Source organism: Panulirus ornatus, chromosome 73 (assembly GCF_036320965.1).
Source record: "Panulirus ornatus isolate Po-2019 chromosome 73, ASM3632096v1, whole genome shotgun sequence".
NCBI lineage: Eukaryota > Metazoa > Arthropoda > Malacostraca > Decapoda > Palinuridae > Panulirus > Panulirus ornatus.
Window position 1 is genome coordinate 1,884,380 of NC_092296.1, and position 20,306 is coordinate 1,904,685.

The following is a 20,306-nucleotide window of genomic DNA, read 5'->3' on the forward strand; positions in this document are numbered from 1 at the left end:
CAAGTGAGGGTGTGTAATTTTTTGATTGATTAATTTCACAGTAATCAGTGGAGTAGAATGAAACAAAAAGATTTTTTCCCCAACATAGATGTGCCATGGGTAACCACGGAGAGCTCAGAGGAGTGGCCATGGCAACAGTCTCCATAACTAAATAACTACAGTGCCGCTTCCCAGCCTTTAATGCCTCACCCTTAACAGGCGACTGACAGAGAGAAAGTTTCGCACAGTGTTTGCAGAGGCTCCTACCTAATGTTCCTAATGACTTCTCCTATCATATGGTCCTACGAACTACTTCTTCCCAATGTTTCTACCTAATGTTTGTGCCTAAATCAATAATAATACCATTATACAATTTCATACTTGACTGCCATTTTCGAAGTTAGTGAGGTAGTACCAAGAATAGATGAAGAAAGGCCTCATTCACTCACAGTTCTCTAGCTGTCATGTGTAATGCACCAAAACCACAGCCCCATCCAAAACCAGGCCCCACAGACCTCTCCATGGTTTACCCCGGATGCTTCACATTCCCTGGTTCAGTCCAATGACAGCATGTTGACCCCAGTGTACCACATCGATACAATTCACTCTATCCTATGCATGCCTTTCACCCTCCCGCACTTTCAAGCCCTGATCTCCCAAAATCTTTTTTATTCCTTCCTTCCATCTCCAGTTTGGTTGTCCATGTTTTTTCTACTTCTGACACATATATCCTCTTTGTTAACCTTTCGTCACTCATTCTCTCTATACGGCCAGACCATTTCAGCACACTCTCTAGTGCTCTTTCAACCATACTCTTTTTATTACTACACATCTCTCTCACCCTTTTTAGTACTCACTCGATCAAACCACCTCTCTGCATATTGCCTTCAGACATTTCATTTCCAGCACAGCCACCTTCCTTGGTACATCCAGATTTATACCCCATGCCTTGCATCCATGTAATATTGCTGGGACTTCTATGTCTTCAAACATACCCATTTTTCACCTCCCAAATAATGTTCTCTCCTTTCACACATTCTTCAGCACACCTAGAATCTTTTTCTCCTCCCACGCCGTATGACTCGCCTCCTTGTCAATAGTTCCATTCACTGCCATGTCCACTATCCTCGTTTTAATTCACATTTACTCTCAGCTGTCTCCTTTCACACAATCTTCCAAACTCAGTCACCAACTAATACAGTTTCTCACTCGAATCTATCACCACTGCAGTATCATCAGCAGACAACGACTGACTCACTTCCTAGGCCTTCTCTTCTCCCACAGACTATTGTTATTATTATTATTTCTTTCTTTTCTTTCATACTATTCGCCATTCCCCGCATTAGCGAGGTAGCGTTAAGAACAGAGGACTGGGCCGTAGAGAGAATATCCTCAGGGATATTATTATTATGTTATTATTATTATTATTATTATTATTATTATTATTATTATTATTATTATTATTATTATTTATCCCTGGGGATAGGGGAGAAAGAATACTTCCCACATATTCCCTGCATGTCGTAGAAGGTGACTAAAAGGGGAGGGAGCGGGTGGCTGGAAATCCTCCCCTCATTTTTTTTTTAATTTTCCAAAAGAATGAACAGAGATTATTATTATTATTATTATTATTATTATTATTATTATTATTATTATTATTAATATTATTAATATTATTATTATTCTTTCTTTCATGCTATTCGCCATTTCCCGCGTTAGCGAGGTATCGCCAAGAACAGAGGACTGGGCCTCTGAGGGAATATCCTCACTTGGCCCCCCCTCTCTGTTCCCTCTTTTGGAAAATTAAAAAAAATGAAAGGGGAGGATTTCCAGCTCCCCGCTCCCTCCCCTTTTAGTCACCTTCTACAACATGCAGGGAATACGTGGGAAGCACTCTTTCTCCCCTATCCCCGGGGATATTATTATTACATTATTGTTATTATTATTAATATTATTTATTTGTATTTATTTTGCTTTGTCACTGTCTCCCGCGCCTGTGAGGTAGCGCAAGGAAACAGACGAAAGAAATGGCCCAACCCACCCCCACACACATGCACACACACACACGTCTACACACGCAAGCATACACACCCACACATCCCAACGTACACACATATATACACACACAGAAACACACATATACACACATGCACACAATTCACACTGTCTGCTCCTACTCACCCCCATCGCCACCCCGCCACACACGGAATAACATCCCCCTCCCCCCTCATGTGCATGAGGCAGCGCCAGGAAAAGACAACAAAGGCCCCATTCGCTCACACTCAGTCTCCAGCTGTCATGCAATAATGCCCGAAACCACAGCTCCCTTTCCACCTTCAGGCCCCACAGAACTTTCCATGGTTTACCCCAGACACTTCACATGCCCTGATTCAATCCATTGACAGCACGTCGACCCCAGTATACCACATCGATCCAATTCACTCTATTCCTTGCCCGCCTTTCACCCTCCTGCATGTTCAGGCCCCAATCACTCAAAATCTGTTTCACTCCATCTTTCCACCTCCAATTTGGTCTCCCACTTCTCCTCCTTCCCTCCACCTCCGACACATATATCCTCTTGGTCAATCTTTTCTCACTCATTCTCTCCATGTGCCCAAACCATTTCAAAACACCCTCTTCTGCTCTCTCAACCACGCTCTTTTTATCTCCACACATCTCTCTTACCCTTAGATTACTTACTCGATGAAACCACCTCACACCACATATTGTCCTCAAACATCTCATTTCCAGCACATCCACCCTCCTGCGCACAACTCTATCCATAGCCCACGCCTCGCAACCATACAACATTGTTGGAACCACTATTCCTTCAAACATACCCATTTTTGCTTTCCGAGATAATGTTCTCGACTTCCACACATTCATCAAGGCTCCCAGGATTTTCGCCCCCTCCCCCACCCTATGATTTACTTCCGCTTCCATGGTTCCATCCACTGCCAGATCCACTCCCAGATATCTAAAACACTTTACTTCCTCCAGTTTTTCTCCATTCAAACTTACCTCCCAATTGACTTGACCCTCAACCCTACTGTACCTAATAACCTTGCTCTTATTCACATTTACTCTTAACTTTCTTCTTTCACACACTTTACCAAACTCAGTCACCAGCTTCTGCCGTTTCTCACATGAATCAGCCACCAGCGCTGTATCATCAGCGAACACCAACTGACTCACTTCCCAAGCTCTCTCATCCCCAACAGACTGCATACTTGCCCCTCTTTCCAAAACTCTTGCATTCACCTCCCTAACAACCCCATCCATAAACAAATTAAACAACTATGGAGACATCACACACCCCTGCCGCAAACCTACATTCACTGAGAACCAATCACTTTCCTCTCTTCCTACACGTACACATGCCTTACATCCTCGATAAAAACTTTTCACTTCTTCTAACAACTTGCCTCCCACACCATATATTCTTAGTACCTTCCTCAGAGCATCTCTATCAACTCTATCATATGCCTTCTCCAGATCCATAAATGCTACATACAAATCCATTTGCTTTTCTAAGTATTTCTCACATACATTCTTCAAAGCAAACACCTGATCCACACATCCTTTACCACTTCTGAAACCACACTGCTCTTCCCTAATCTGATGCTCTGTACATGCCTTCACCCTCTCAATCAATACCCTCCCATATAATTTCCCAGGAATACTCAACAAACTTTTTTTTTTTTTTTTTTTTTTTTGCTTTGTCGCTGTCTCCCGCGTTTGCAAGGTAGCGCAAGGAAACAGACGAAAGAAATGGCCCAACCCACCCCCATACACATGTATATGCATACGTCCACACACGCAAATATACATACCTACACAGCTTTCCATGGTTTACCCCAGACGCTTCACATGCCTTGATTCAATCCACTGACAGCACGTCAACCCCGGTATACCACATCGCTCCAATTCACTCTATTCCTTGCCCTCCTTTCACCCTCCTGCATGTTCAGGCCCCGATCACACAAAATCTTTTTCACTCCATCTTTCCACCTCCAATTTGGTCTCCCTCTTCTCCTTGTTCCCTCCACCTCCGACACATATATCCTCTTGGTCAATCTTTCCTCACTCATCCTCTCCATGTGCCCAAACCACTTCAAAACACCCTCTACTGCTCTCTCAACCACGCTCTTTTTATTTCCACACATCTCTCTTACCCTTACGTTACTCACTCGATCAAACCACCTCACACCACACATTGTCCTCAAACATCTCATTTCCAGCACATCCATCCTCCTGCGCACAACTCTATCCATAGCCCACGCCTCGCAACCATACAACATTGTTGGAACCACTATTCCTTCAAACATACCCATTTTTGCTTTCCGAGATAATGTTCTCGACTTCCACACATTCTTCAAGGCCCCCAGGATTTTCGCCCCCTCCCCCACCCTATGATCCACTTCTGCTTCCATGGTTCCATCCGCTGCCAGATCCACTCCCAGATATCTAAAACACTTCACTTCCTCCAGTTTTTCTCCATTCAAACTCACCTCCCAATTGACTTGACCCTCAACCCTACTGTACCTAATAACCTTGCTCTTATTCACATTTACTCTTAACTTTCTTTGATTAACTTAACTTTGATTATTATTATTATTATTATTATTATTATTATTATTATTATTATTATTTTTTTTTTTTTTTTTCATACTATTCGCCATTTCCCGTGATAGCGAGGTAGCGTTAAGAACAGAGGACTGGGCCTTTGAGGGAATATCCTCACCTGGACCTCTTCTCTGTTCCTTCTTTTGGGAAAAAAAAAAAAAAAAAAAAAAGAGAGGGGAGGATTTCCAGCCCCCCGCTCCCTTCCCTTTTAGTCGCCTTCTACGACACGCAGGGAATACGTGGGAAGTATTCTTTCTCCCCTATCCCCAGGGAATATATATATATATATACATATATATACATATATATATATATATATATATATATATATATATATATATATATATATATATATATATATATATATATATATATATATATATATATTCTTTCCCTCTTTTAAACTATTCGCCATTTCCCGCGTTATTATTATTATTATTATTGTTATTATTATTATTATTATTATTATTATTATTATTATTATTATTATTTTCTATATTTGATATTTTTGTCTCATCTACCTACTTTTCCTCCTTTTCTTCTTTCTTTTTGTTTCTTTAATTTTTTTCAATAATGCTTTTCATTCACCAGAATTATTCATGAAATCTTTTACTTGTCAAAACAGAGTAAATGCACGGTAATGGACATCCCAGCTATCCCTCGCAAACTGCAGTACTACTATGACCCATTGGCCATTTCGATTGTTGCTGGGTTCCTTGTGGCTCAGCTTCTGCTGTACTTTATACCCATAGGAAGAGTGGTCAAAACTCGTAGTGGAGTAACTGTTCATGATAATGGTAAGTGATTTTTGTGTTTTCTCTCAGTTTGTTTTGTCATACTTACATGCAGTTTCTCACTTAAGCAGCATGAGCAACAGCATGAGCAACAGATGAACTGCTTCATTTGTGCATATGTTATTCCAAGCAGTCATATGTAATGCACCAAAAGAGAACCCAGCATCCACAGCCAAACCCCACAGACTGTTCTGCGATTTCCCTTGACAGTTTTATATTTCCTGGTTCAACCCATTGACGACATGTGGCTTCCTTTAAATTACATTGATCCTGCCTCATTTTGTCCCTTGCATGGCTCTCACCCAGCTGAATATTCAGTCCATACTGCCACAAAGTCTCTTTGATTCCATTCTCTATTTCCTTCTCAGTCTCCCTCTTCACATGTGACATTTAGGTTCTCTTAGATGGTCTTCCTTTGCTCATCCATTCCATCTGTCTGAGCTTTATCTCAATTTGTATCTCAGACAGGCTGCGATTGTTATTAGATCTTGTTCTTACAATGTCATTTCTTACATGATCAGCCACATATTACACTTCTCCATTTCATATCTGACACTTCCAGTCTCTTCTGTCTTGTGCATTCTGGGGTTGAGACTTTCTTTCAAACAACACTGTTGGGAGTGTATCCTCACATACTCATTGCAACCTCCCACCCTTCAATCATTCCTTTTATTCTGTAATTTTCTGATCACAATTCACCTTCCAAAACATGTTCTTATTATTCCCTAAGTTTGTCAATAATCTCTCATTTGTATTCTTTTACAGCTCCTGTATCATTATCTGCTTCTGTGACTCTCTTGTACACCTCTCAGTCACTTGCATTTCCTCTCTGAAGAAATCAGCCATATACCACCTTTTCTTTTCTAGAAATTTAACTTCATTTCATCACTTGCCACTATTTCTATTTTGCTCACATCCCCCTTTCTGCATACTGCACACTGCAGGCAGATACAAGTGCTGCTGTCCTTTCACTCCTTGCCCACTTTGCTGTTTCATTTGATCTCATCCTGTGGTATTCTTCCTTCAGTTCCCATTGGTTAAACCTACCTGCAGATCTGTTTCCCAAACTCACTTTTTCACTTCTTTTTCCCAATAGATATAATTTCCTCTTAAACCTAAAACCAATGCAGACTACTCCAGCAAATTCACATCCAACAATCTCTCCTTTGTATGACTGTCATTTGGCCCATCATCAAGTAATGCCCATTTATACCCAGCTGCACTCACCATCATAAACCTGTGCATCTTTTTGAGACTTTATCTCTGTTTATATCACTAACACCTGTTCCTTTTGGGAATTCCCTCTGTGGGTTAGCCATATGAAAAGACTCCAAGACTGAACTCTAGTTGTATGACATATACGAAGTAGTATTTGCTATGTGAAAATGAGATGAAATGAAACAACTGACATTTTATAACCTTTTGATAAATTTGATGGGCTTGCTTTCCATAGATTTGTAAGTGGGTTACAGTTGCTGGAAACATGATTATTTCTTAGAGTTATAATTTTTTCAATATGTTTGATGAGATTTTTATTGATATGGAGTAGATTTTCATATTAATGGTATACAATTTTCGATGTTTTCCTTGTGCTAAAGGAGTTTGTTTTTGCAAATAAGTGATCTTTTGTACTTTAGAAAGGATTCTACTGTATACCAAAGTTTAGCTGTGTGATAGTTTATGTAGTCTTAAAAGAATCACATGATAATTGTTTCTGATTGTCAATGATTAAATGATCAAGATGCATGGTAAGGTAGTAGATGGTAGGCAGCCAATGACTAGGGTGGTATATTACCAGTACTACCACCTAGGTATCAGGATGCTTAATGACGGCTGTGTAGTGAGCCTGCTCTTAATTGGTTTTCAAGTTGCACTCCTCTGACCCAGGTAGCTGTCTCCTTTCTGCCTCACCCACTTGTGGACTACCATTATTGTGTCCACAAACATACAATCTCTCCTCTCACATAACACTTGACAACATTTAACTCACACAGCTCATTCTGCGTAACTATAGATTTTCCTGCAGGAGTACAAGCGCTGCCATTTGGCAAACTGGTAGGAGCAATAGATAGAAGTAGTGAGCAGGAACTTTATGGCAGGTGCATTAGGGAGAAGCAGTAGGTAGGAACATTTGGGAGGAGCCTCTGCAAACACTGCTTTAGAATTGCCCTCTTGCCAGTGGCCTGTTATGGGTGATGCATTAAAGGCTAAGAAGTGTTACTGGAGTTTGCTAGTTATGGAGAGACTATTGCTGTGGCCACCCCTTTGAGGGAGTTCCAGGAGGGAACAGGCATCAGTGATCTTGATAGATAGTATGGAAAGGATACTGCTAGGGCATTGTTTTCTTTAAATTACCATTATCCATAGCAGCTTTGATGCCATATTATACTAGTCGTGATGACTTTACAGATTGTGTCTCAGCACCCATTGTGGTTTTAATCACCTTTATGGTAGTGTATCTCTTTAAAAATATGCTGAAAACCTGCCCTAGTTTTGATGCAGTCATACAAGCTTTTAATATTAGTTGTTAACCTAGAGTTTTGCTTGTTTCTATTTATAGATCGCCAATGATAGTGCATGTGAACTGTGACCAGTAAAATCCTGTTAATTTGGGCTTTTTTCTTAAGATTATTTGCAGTATGTAGATTAATAAGTGCAGTTTAGCAATAAGAAGTGAATTATAGCAATTATGTTTCTTTTAGGGTTCATCGCTCTGCTTTTGTCTCTGGCAGTGGTGCCCATCATGTTGTACTTAGGCTATGATGTGTTAGTAGTGTACTCCAAATACCGTCAACTCCAAACCACAAGTATAGTGCTGGCACTAATTCTAGCAATAGCCATGTATATCCGGGCTGGATATATTCCAGATGATGCAAAAAACCCATTTGGAAATTCAGGGATATTTTTACCAGATTTCTTCACTGGTCGAGAGATCACTCCAGTCATTGGATCAGTGGACTTGAAGTTCTTTCTTTTTAGGAATGCTTTTCTCTCATTGGTAAGTATGTCACTTCATTAATTTTTCATTCTCAGATTTACTACATATGATATATTTAATATGGTGTGGTTTCCTTAAAGATATCTTTTGTAACAGTTATGAAGACATTTGTGACAACAGTTGCTTCATATCAGTTATGCTTTGCTTGGGTTGAATCAGCAGGTCATGATGACTGCAAGTGTAGTTGTATAAATGTCATGGTTTTACATTGTGAATTTTATATTTTCTCTTCAGATTTTGATAAATGTGATAGTGATAGTGAAGCACTTACAACCAAACCCAGACCATTACAGTCCTACACTATTGTTGGCTTGTTCATTACAGGTAAGTTTATTTTTGTAATTGAAGATATTGTACTACTCTTATTATCTTTTCTTTAGCCACACCTGCATTACAACCAGTTTGAAGTTAAGTCATAAACTTATTCTCAGACTCCCCATTGTCCCTTGAGAATATTATGCTTTCAGCAGCAGTTATTCTGGTTACATGGCTTTGTAATGCTGGCAGGTGGCATCCTCCTTGCCTACATACGTGGACTGTTAAGCATGGTTCTCTAGCAAGTGTTTCAAGGTTTCTTGTGGGGACTTGAACATTTCTTGTCGTGCAGGTGGCTGATATTTTGCTCTTAATACATGGAAAAGCAACATGATGTATGGTGGTGTATATCAGTTATTATTCAGTAAACCATTTTTTGCCCAGAAATCATAGGAGTGCGTGAAGACTCATATATAGATTGTAACTAAGGGTAGAAATGTTTTAGGTTAGGTGAGGATGCTCATGGAATGGCTAAGGATGGAATGCTGTTGTAGCATTCAGTGTGTAGGGATGGTGGTAAGTGGAGACATTAAAAATGCATTATGACTCTTTAAATCAGTTAGGACATGACCCCATCTGATCAAGTGACTTTTCTGGTGAATTTAAGCGGTTAGATTTTTCTATATTATAATAAACTGGAAACAAAGTATCTGTTGATTTGATTTATGATATGCATATGTTACCTTTTGCTGTAGCTAGATATTGCATTAAAGATCATACAAAATATTTAGAATATGAAATACAGTATCCTGTAGTGTACTTATCACTAATGTTTGAGGAGGGAAGGAGCTGTTGGTATCCAAGTGCAGGTATCATGATAGATAGTGGGTTAGGGTTCCCTAGGTGGTTGGAAGGGAAGAATGGGTCTAGTGTTGCTGGTGATAAGCAGTGTGGCTGCAGAGAAGTTTGAGACTGAGGAGTGAAATTTCTTTGTGCTTCAGCAGAACTGTAAGGTATTTGTGGGGCATGAAATGGCATTATGAGACTCTAATAGATATTCTCATACATACTCAGAGCAACATGCATACTGGGTGAATTTTTTATTCCTAGACTGCCTGAAAGCTTTCGACAACCAGGCAGGAATAAGGGGAAACTCCTTTGATGGATAAAAGATTGAGTGGATTGAACAAAGGATGCATGTCAGAAGAGCCCTCTCATAATGAGTCGTTATCGCCAGTTTGGAGCAGAGACGAGTGAGGGGTGACCTGATCACATACTGAATTTTTAAAGCAGAATTATGACTTGGACAGTGAACAGATCTTTGAGTGATGTAGGAATAGAAGAACCACAGGACAAAAAATGACGCAAGAAACTTGTTAAAAAAAAAGACTTGAGAAAGTATGGGAGTGGTATTTGATGGGAGTAGAATGACTGAAGATGGAGTGAAAAAACTGAAGACATTGTTAATGTAGACAGTTTATGGAATTTAAGTCAATGTATGATAAATAATGTTTTGGAGATGGTGCCCCCAAAAGGGGAGGAGCAGGGTGTTTGGAAATCCTCCCCTCTTGTTTTTAATTTTCCAAAAGAAGGAAGAGAGAAAGGGGCCAAGTGAGGATTTTCCATCTTAAGGCTCTGTCCTCTATTCTTAATGCTACCTCGCTAACTCTACTTATGAATGAAAAATTATTATATCAGTAAGAAACAAACAATGCGTGTCCATGAAGCTATCTTGAAATAGGATGGTCTGGTAGCATGCTGCTGGGCTTAATCCAGAATGATTATTTTTTCTGTTTCTGTGACTTGCCAGAATAGCATTTAGTGCATGACATACTGCTGGGCTTAATCCAAAACAAGTATTTTACTGTTTCTTTGACTTGCAGGAATAGCATTTAGTGCTTTTGCTGAATAGAGATGCTATTCTTTCTATATGATTTTATATTATCCACACTTTCCTTTTCAGATCTTCTATGCAGGAGATTTTGTTTGGTTTGAAGAAGCCTACTTCACCACATATGACTACATGCGCCATGGATTTGGTCTCCTCTACCTTCACGGAAGCCTTTTAGGTCCATTCATCCTTACAGTCTTCACTAGACTGGTACTAAACCACAGGTAGGCATTGCATATGTTGATTTCATTTTCAACTTCTTGTGTGCAACTTAGATACTCTTGTAAATAATCTCTTGTTTTGGTCAGTCCTGTAACAGAACTTTGTCATTGATGACTTCATAAGTTGTAGGATCAGTGCTAGGTAGTCATCCTAACTTCAGTAGATGTGGTCTCTGATGATGATCATGAAATGAAGGAATTTTGGATATTTTTTCAAAAACACCTGTTTTCTTTTTCAAGTGAGTGAAGGAAATTATTCTTTGATGTTCAGTGAAACCCCATTATAATGACTTAGGTAGGGAGCAAATACTAGCCAGTGGATTGAATTGCCAAAGTAAAGGAAATTTCCTATTGCATATACCAGAAATATATTCTCCATGAACAGCAAGATTGCTTATGTCCTTAAAGTGGCAAGTGACATATCCTTAAAAGAAAACTATTAGATACTTAAAAAACCGCTACCTCGCTAATGCGGGAAATGGCAAATAGTATGAAAAAAAAAAACTTAAAAAACATAAAGGTAACAGAATGAGACCCATAGACTTAGTTTCATCCAAGAATATCAAACGAGCATCAAACATCTTGAACACCAATAATTTTACTTTAATAGTGATAGTCATATATCTAGTACTCTTCTAAGTACATATACATAGATGAGTACATATACACATACATAGATGCGTACACTTTCATTGGATACAGTAAATAATAAGGTAGCAGTGAACACATGCATTCTACCAGCAAGTGGGATTGAATAGAAATTATTCTTTTAGACAAAAGAAATAGAAATGTAATGCTTTCTGAATTTATAGGGAGTCAAAATGTGTGTATTGCAAGTTGATACAATTCACTCTTACTCTAAAGTTTCACAAGTCCAAAATGACAAAAATTGCAACATCGTAACTCAGAGTGCATACTGTCAATAAGTACGTGTTTTCCTGTGGTTAACTTTCAGATTATTGATGATCTAGTTTACTCATTGATATTTCTAGTGTTATAGTTAAGAAATGTGTCATTTTGGTACCTATCTATATTTTGTAATATCCATTCTTTCAACTTTTTGTGCCATGAGTTTATTATATCCTTTTACGTCCATGAATCTTGACTAAGCCAGTAAGTTGTGGTATTGGTTGTAAAACATGGACAAGAAAAAACTTCTAGGAGAAATAGGAGCCTTGGTGGAGAAATGCCATGGCATAAAGGCACTCTAGTACATATGCAATAGTTTCAAATATAAAATAAATTTGGCAACATATTGCCTCGCTTCTTCTCTCTTAATAGTATTGTAATATAGGAAGCAATCTTCCAAGCATTGCTTACATGAAGAAGTATATTTCACACAAGTCTTGAAAGTATTGTTGTGAATATCTGGTAGACGTAGTCAGTGGGAACTTAAGGTAGCAGCCTGTGCTAGAGTTGCCCTCTGCAGGCGGCCTGTTAAGGGTGAGGCACTAAATGCTAAGAAGCAGCACTGGAGTTCATTAGTTATGGAGGCTCAGTTGCTGTGGCCACCCCCTTGAGGGAGATCCAGGTGGGAACTGGCATCAAAGATATTTTTATTTTTTATTATTATTTTGCTTTGTTGCTGTCTCCCATGTTAGCGAGGTAGCGCAAGGAAACAGATGAAAGAATAGCCCAACCCACCCATATACATGTGTATGTACATACACGTCCACACATGCAAATATACATACCTATACATCTCAACGTATATATTTTTTTTTCAATTTTCCAAAAGAAAACAGAGAAGGGGACCAGGTGAGGATATTCCCTCAGAGGCCCAGTCCTCTGTTCTTAACGCTACCTTGCTAATGCGGGAAATGGCGAATAGTTTGAAAGAAAGAAAGATATATCCCTGGGGATAAGGGAAAAAGAATACTTCCCATGTATTCCCTGCATGTCGTAGAAGGCGACTAAAAGGGGAGGGAGCGGGGGGCTGGAAATCCTCCCCTCTTGTTTTTTTTTTAATTTTCCAAAAGAAGGAACAGAGAAGGGGGCCAGGTGAGGATATTCCCTTAGAGGCCCAGTTCTTTGTTCTTAATGCTACCTTGCTAATGCGGGAAATGGCGAATAGTTTGAAAGAAAAGAAATATATATATATGCACAGACATACATATATACACTTGTACATAATTCACACTGTCTGCCTTTATTCGTTCCCATCGCCACCCTGCCACACGTGAAATAACACCCCCCTCCCCCCGCATGTGCACGAGGTAGTGCTAGGAAAAGACAACAAAGGCCACATTCGTTCACACTCAGTCTCTAGCTGTCATGTATAATGCACCAAAACCACAGCTCCCTTTCCACATCCAGGCCCCACAGAACTTTCCATGGTTTACCCCAGACGCTTCACATGCCTTGGTTCAATCCATTGACAGCACGTCGACCCCGGTATACCACATTGTTCTAATTCACTCTATTCCTTGCACGCCTTTCACCCTCCTGCATGTTCAGGCCCTGATCACCCAAAATCTTTTTCACTCCATCTTTCCACCTCCAATTTGATATCCCACTTCTTGTTCCCTCCACCTCTGACACATATATCCTCTTCGTCAATCTTTCCTTACTCATTCTCTCCATGTTACCAAACCATTTCAAAACACTCTCTTTTGCTCTCTCAACCACACTCTTTTTATTACCACACATCTCTATTATTTGGGGAATCAGTGATGGATTGTGCAAAAGATGCTTGTGGCATGAGAAGAGTGGGAGGTGGGTTGATTAGAAAGGGTAGTGAGTGGTGGGATGAAGAAGTAATAGTATTAGTGAAAGAGAAGAGAGAGGCATTTGGATGATTTTTGCAGGGAAAAAATGCAATTGAGTGGGAGATGTATAAAAGAAAGAGACAGGAGGTCAAGAGAAAGGTGCAAGAGGTGAAAAAAAGGGCAAATGAGAGTTGGGGTGAGAGAGTATCATTAAATTTTAGGGAGAATAAAAAGATGTTCTGGAAGGAGGTAAATAAAGTGCGTAAGACAAGGGAGCAAATGGGAACTTCAGTGAAGGGTGCAAATGGGGAGGTGATAACAAGTAGTGGTGATGTGAGAAGGAGATGGAGTGAGTATTTTGAAGGTTTGTTGAATGTGTTTGATGATAGAGTGGCAGATATAGGGTGTTTTGGTCGAGGTGGTGTGCAAAGTGAGAGGGTTAGGGAAAATGATATGGTAAACAGAGAAGAGGTAGTGAAAGCTTTGCGGAAGATGAAAGCCGGCAAGGCAGCAGGTTTGGATGGTATTGCAGTGGAATTTATTAAAAAAGGGGGTGACTGTATTGTTGACTGGTTGGTAAGGTTATTCAATGTATGTATGACTCATGGTGAGGTGCCTGAGGATTGGCGGAATGCGTGCATAGTGCCATTGTTCAAAGGCAAAGGGGATAAGAGTGAGTGCTCAAATTACAGAGGTATAAGTTTGTTGAGTATTCCCAGGAAATTATATGGGAGGGTATTGATTGAGAGGGTGAAGGCATGTACAGAGCATCAGATTGGGGAAGAGCAGTGTGGTTTCTCACAACACCACTACTTATTATCACCTCCCCATTAGCCCCCTTCACTGATTTTCCCATTTGTTCCCTTGTCTTACATATTTCTTTATAATCACCCTAGAATCTCTCTCTGAAAGGGTCCTGGTGTTACCCAGGATCCCTTTTCTTAGGGCTCCTGAACTCCAGAGGGGAGGTTCGATCAAGTAGGGAATGATAAGGCAGGAGTTAAGTGTGGTGATAAGAATATTGTTGTAAGAGCTGAAGAGAGTGTGCTAAAATTGTTTAGATTTATGGAGAGAATGAGTGGGAAGAGGTTGACAGAGAGGATATATATGTCAGAAGTGGGGGAAGGGGGAGACTAAATTGTAGATGGAAGACTGGAAAAGGTTTTGAGTGCAGGAAGGTAGAAAACTTGCTTGGGATAGAGTGAATGCGTGTGATGAGGTATGCAAGGGATGAAGTGCTGTCAGTAGACTGAACCAAGGCTTATGAAGTGACTTGGGGAAACCACAAAATGAACTTTGGTGCCTGGTTGTCAGTAAGCGGTTGTGATTTAGGTGAATAATACAGAGTGGATGTTTAGCAAATGAGGCCATTTCTTCATCTTTTCCTGGCACTACCTTGCTGATGTGGGAAATGGCAAACATGTAGAAAATCATAAAAGATGGAAGGGACTCCTGGGGCTGAAAGTAAGAATCTTTCTTCTTTCATAACTGTTCGCTGTTTCTCGTGTTCACAGGATTGTGTCAGGATCAGACAAAGAATTGGTTTTATTCACTCACATTCACCAGTCATGTATAGTGTACTGACACCAGAGCCCTATGTCCATAACTAGGCTACACACATCTTTTCCTGGTTTTCCCTGGTTGCTTTGGTTCAGTTTATTAACAGCACATCTTCCCCTGTACACCCTCTTGCATGTTCAGACCCTGAACACTCACATCATCTTGCATGTTCAGACCCTGAACACACATCATCATTCACTCCATCCCTCCACCTCCTCCTCGTTTTCCTCTTTTTCTTTTTTCTTCTACTTCCAACATGTAAAGTATGTTGTCTTAGTCTTCCAAACCTCACTCATTCCATCCATATGTCTCAACCATTTCAGCACACCCTCTTCAGCTATCTATCTATCTATATCTCTGATGCCCATTCCCTCCAGGAACTGCCTTAGGGGGGTGGCAATGGCAAAAGGCTCCATAACTGGTGAACTCTTCATCTCAGTGATACTTATTCTTCTTACTATCACACCTCTCTCATACTCTATCATTTCTGATTTGATCAACCCTCCTCACACCACATATTGTCTTCAAACATTTCATTTCCTACACATCCACCTCATTATCATCAAACATTCCTAGTTTTGCCCTCACAGAGAGTGACCTCTCTTTTCATACATTACTTAATATGCCCAGGACCTTTTACCCCCTCACCCATCCCATGGCACACTTCACCTTTCATGGTTTCATTTATTGTCATATCTACTCCCAGGTATCCGAAACACTCCACTTCCTTCAAGGTCTCTCTATTGAAACTCACAGTCCAAGTCTTTCTTCATTGTTGAATTTATTAATCTTGCTTTTATTCTCATTCACATGCAACTTTCTCCACTCACACACACTCCCAAACTCAGAGACCAACCTCTACATGTATCTGCCATGAGTGTCATGTCATCAACATATAGTAAATAATTTTTCTGACTCCTTGACAGACTAGACCATCCCCCTCTGTCCATGACCCTTGCATTCACTTCCCTTACAATGTGATTGAGAGAGCTGAGCAGGGACTAGGAAGTAGTTGAAATGATAGAGTGAATGAAGGAAGTTATAGGGTATCAGACTGGATTCAGGAGAGGAGGAAGAAGAGTGCATGAGATAGATGTGGTTCTATATGGTATACAGGGGCTATGAGCTGTCAGTAGGCTGCATTAGGGTATATATAGCTGCAAAGTAAATTATGGAATTGTTTGAGTACGTGGATGGTGGGCACTGGTTTCAGTACAATATACGTACCTGCTAGAGAGTGGATGTATGTAGATGTTTGTTCCTGATACTACATAGCTAAAGCGAGAGAAACAATTGTGTATTTAAAAGACCTCCTCCAGAATTTATGGGAGAGAAATCATTTTGATTTTTTTTAAATCAAATAATGAATCCAGTTTTACTTTCCCAAAAGAACAGAGAAGGGGGCCAAGTGAGTTTTCCTTCTGAGGCTCAAGTCATCTGTTCTGGAATGCTGACTTCGTAATGCGGGAAATGGTGAACATATTAAAAAAGATATATATTTTTTCATACATATTTGCCATTTCTTGCTTTAGCGAGGTAGCATCAAGAACAGAGAACCAAGCCATTAAGGGAAAACCTCACTTAAATCCTTCTCTTCCTACTTTTGGAAAAGTAAGAATTGGAGGGGAGGATTTCCAGCCCCCTGCTCCCACCCCTTTTAGTTGCCTTCTATGACATGGAGGGAATGCATGGGAAGTATTCTCTCTCCCATATACATATATATTTTTTATTTTATTTTATCATACTTTGTCGCTGTTTCCCGCGTTAGTGAGATAGTGCAAGGAACCTTGTACTATGTACTTCTGCTGGTTTCATTTGATTTGTTCTACTGTTAATGAGAATATACATCTTTTGCCTGATCATTACCTTGCTGTTGTAATGTTAGATTTTTTGTTCTCTAGGAAGTGTTGTTTCAAATGCATTTCAGCCAGGACAGAGTTTAGCCTTAACATAGCAGAATGGAATCAAGTGCTTTAATGTGGTTCTTTGTATGAAGTAATATTGTTCCCTGCCCATTGGTTTTACTTGTATTCCCAAGGGATTTTTTTTTAATTACTGTTGTCCAAACAGATTTACTGCAGGATATGAAAAATTTGGGTGTTTACATTGTCTTGATACTTGGAGGTGTGCTTACTTACATTCATGTGGACAGGTAAAAATGTCATCTAAATCAGCTTTATTTTATAAGAAATTTTATCCACAGGACTGAGCTTGAGTGGTATTACCTGTCATTGATTGCTGCTCTTAACTTGGTGGGCTACACTATCCTTCGGGGCTCCAACTCTCAGAAACATGCTTTTCGGGCCAATCCCTCAAACCCCGCTCTAGCACGTAAGTGTTCAATATCATTCTCTTGTATTGTTTTTAATGATATCCAGATTTGGTTTCTTTTTTTTTCTTAGGAAAACTATGAATGATTTGGAAAAGTCTTTGTACTATTACTCCTCTTGGTTTCTTGTACAGGATTACACATTTTAGTAGAAACTGATGGGCTGTACATATCATTGCAAGATTTTCTTCAGAAAGCAGATTTTTCTTTTACATCTGCTCGTAGGAATTGGCTGCCACATGAAATATACCAATCAACTAATGAGGCAAGAGGGGTTATGTTTCAAATAACATTTTGACTACTTTGCTGCTGATGTGGGAAAAGGGGACGAAGTAAGAAAATATAGATAGAGTTGTGCGGAGGAGGGTAGATGTGCTGGAAATGAGATGTTTGAGGACAATATGTGGTGTGAGGTGGTTTGATCAAGTAAGTAATGATAGGGTAAGAGAGATTTGTGGTAATAAAAAGTGTGGTTGAGAGAGCAGAAGAGGGTGTTTTGAAATGGTTTAGTCTTATGGAGAGAATGAGTGAGGAAAGATTGACCAAGAGGATATATGTGTCGGAGGTGGAGGGAACGAGGAGAAGTGGGAGACCAAATTGGAGGTGGAAAGATGGAGTGAAAAAGATTTTGAGTGATCGGGGCCTGAACATGCAGGAGGGTGAAAGACGGGCAAGGAATAGAGTGAATTGGATCGATGTGGTATACCGGGGTTGATGTGCTGTCAGTGGATTGAATCAGGGCATGTGAAGCGTCTGGGGTAAACCATGGAAAGTTGTGTGGGGCCTGGATGTGGAAAGGGAGCTGTGGTTTCGGCATTATTGCATTACAGCTAGAGACTGAGTGTGAACGAATGTGGTCTTTGTTGTCTTTTCCTAGCGCTACCTCGCACACATGAGGGGGGAGGGGGATGGTATTCCATGTGTGGCGAGGTGGCGATGGGAATGAATAAAGGCATACAGTGTGAATTGTGTGCATGGGTATATAGGTATGTATCTGTGTGTGTATATATATGTGTACATTGAGATGTATAGGTATGTATATTTGCGTGTGTGGACGTGTATGTATATACATGTGTATGGGGGTGGGTTGGGCCATTTCTTTCGTCTGTTTCCTTGCTCTACCTCGCAAACGCGGGAGACAGCGACAAAGCAAAATAAATAAATATTTTTCTTTTTTTTTTATATAATATATATATATATATATATATATGGGGGCCTTGAAGAATGTGTGGAAGTCGAGAACATTATCTCGGAAAGCAAAAATGGGTATGTTTGAAGGAATAGTGGTTCCAACAATGTTGTATGGTTGCGAGGCGTGGGCTATGGATAGAGTTGTGCGCAGGAGGATGGATGTGCTGGAAATGAGGTGTTTGAGGACAATGTGTGGTGTGAGGTGGTTTGATCGAGTGAGTAACGTAAGGGTAAGAGAGATGTGTGGAAATAAAAAGAGCGTGGTTGAGAGAGCAGAAGAGGGTGTTTTGAAGTGGTTTGGGCACATGGAGAGAATGAGTGAGGAAAGATTGACCAAGAGGATATATGTGTCGGAGGTGGAGGGAACGAGGAGAAGAGGGAGACCAAATTGGAGGTGGAAAGATGGAGTGAAAAAGATTTTGTGTGATCGGGCCCTGAACATGCAGGAGGGTGAAAGGAGGGCAAGGAATAGAGTGAATTGGAGCGATGTGGTATACCGGGGTTGACATGCTGTCAGTGGATTGAATCAAGGCATGTGAAGCGTCTGGGGTAAACCATGGAAAGCTGTGTAGGTATGTATATTTGCGTGTGTGGACGTATGTATATACATGTGTATGGGGGGGGGTTGGGCTATTTCTTTCGTCTGTTTCCTTGCGCTACCTCGCAAACGCGGGAGACAGCGACAAAGTATAAAAAAAAAAAAAAAAAAAAAAAATATATGTATATATATATATATATATATGATCCCTGGAGATAGGGGAGAAAGAATACTTCCCACGTATTCCCTGCGTGTCGTAGAAGGCGACTAAAAGGGAAGGGAGCGGGGGGCTGGAAATCCTCCTCTCTCATTTTTTTTTTAATTTTCCAAAAGAAGGAACAGAGAAGGGGGCCAGGTGAGGATATTCCCTCAAAGGCCCAGTCGTCTGTTCTTAACGCTACCTCGCTAATGCGGGAAATGGCGAATAGTATGAAAAAGATATATATATGTATATATGTTCATACTTGTTTGATGTTTCTTGCATTAGCAAGGTAGTATCTGGAACAGATTAAGGAAAGGCCTCGTTCACTTACATTCATTCTCTATACTCTATATATTTGTCTGTTGTTGGAAATCTGGGCTGGGAAGAGAATGGATAAAAGATGAAGAAACTACGTAATTTGTGACATCTGATATTCACGTATAAAACAGAAATGTCTTAATGTGAAAATTATGGAAAAGGTATAGTTCTATGAAGAATAGAATATGATTATGACCATTATCTGCTAAGTAATGCCATCGAAATGTTTTCGGACGAGACAATGCTTCCAGCTCCAGGGCCTCATACTGAGCATAACCATCAACTCACTTGACATCTGCTGATAATTTTTCCCGTAAGTAAACAAAGGTTTACGCTTATCCTTGCTTCATAGCAATGGTTTTGATATCACAAATATAACTGTTTAACATTTACAAACATATATGTTCACTATTTCTGAAGAATAAAAATGAAAAACAAGTAAATACCATCAACTCACTTGACATCTAATAATTTTTCCTGTAAGTAAACAAAGGTTTACGCTTACCCTTGCTTCATAGCAATGGTTTTGATATCACAAATATAACTGTTTAACATTTACAAACATATATGTTCACTATTTCTGAAGAATAATAATGAAAAACAAGTAAATTGTGCATGTACACAAGTGTATTTTGCAACACTATTTCCATACCCAATACACAACTTTTCACATGTTTAATAGCATTTGGCTTGTGA

At 39.9% G+C, this 20,306-nt stretch overlaps 1 protein-coding gene across 8 annotated transcripts in view; it reads left to right on the plus strand.

Annotated features, from left to right (window-relative positions):
• The window catches only part of LOC139748193 (delta(14)-sterol reductase TM7SF2-like), a 60,443-nt gene that overhangs the window by 33,521 nt on the left and 6,616 nt on the right, over positions 1-20,306 (plus strand). For all 8 annotated transcript variants that reach the window (XM_071661007.1, XM_071661012.1, XM_071661005.1 and 5 more), the window contains exons 6-10: positions 5,231-5,402; positions 8,102-8,397; positions 8,632-8,721; positions 10,616-10,767; positions 17,236-17,363. In XM_071661007.1, the coding sequence (XP_071517108.1) occupies positions 5,231-5,402; positions 8,102-8,397; positions 8,632-8,721; positions 10,616-10,767; positions 17,236-17,363 (838 nt within the window). The remainder of the gene's footprint in view (positions 1-5,230; positions 5,403-8,101; positions 8,398-8,631; positions 8,722-10,615; positions 10,768-17,235; positions 17,364-20,306) is intronic.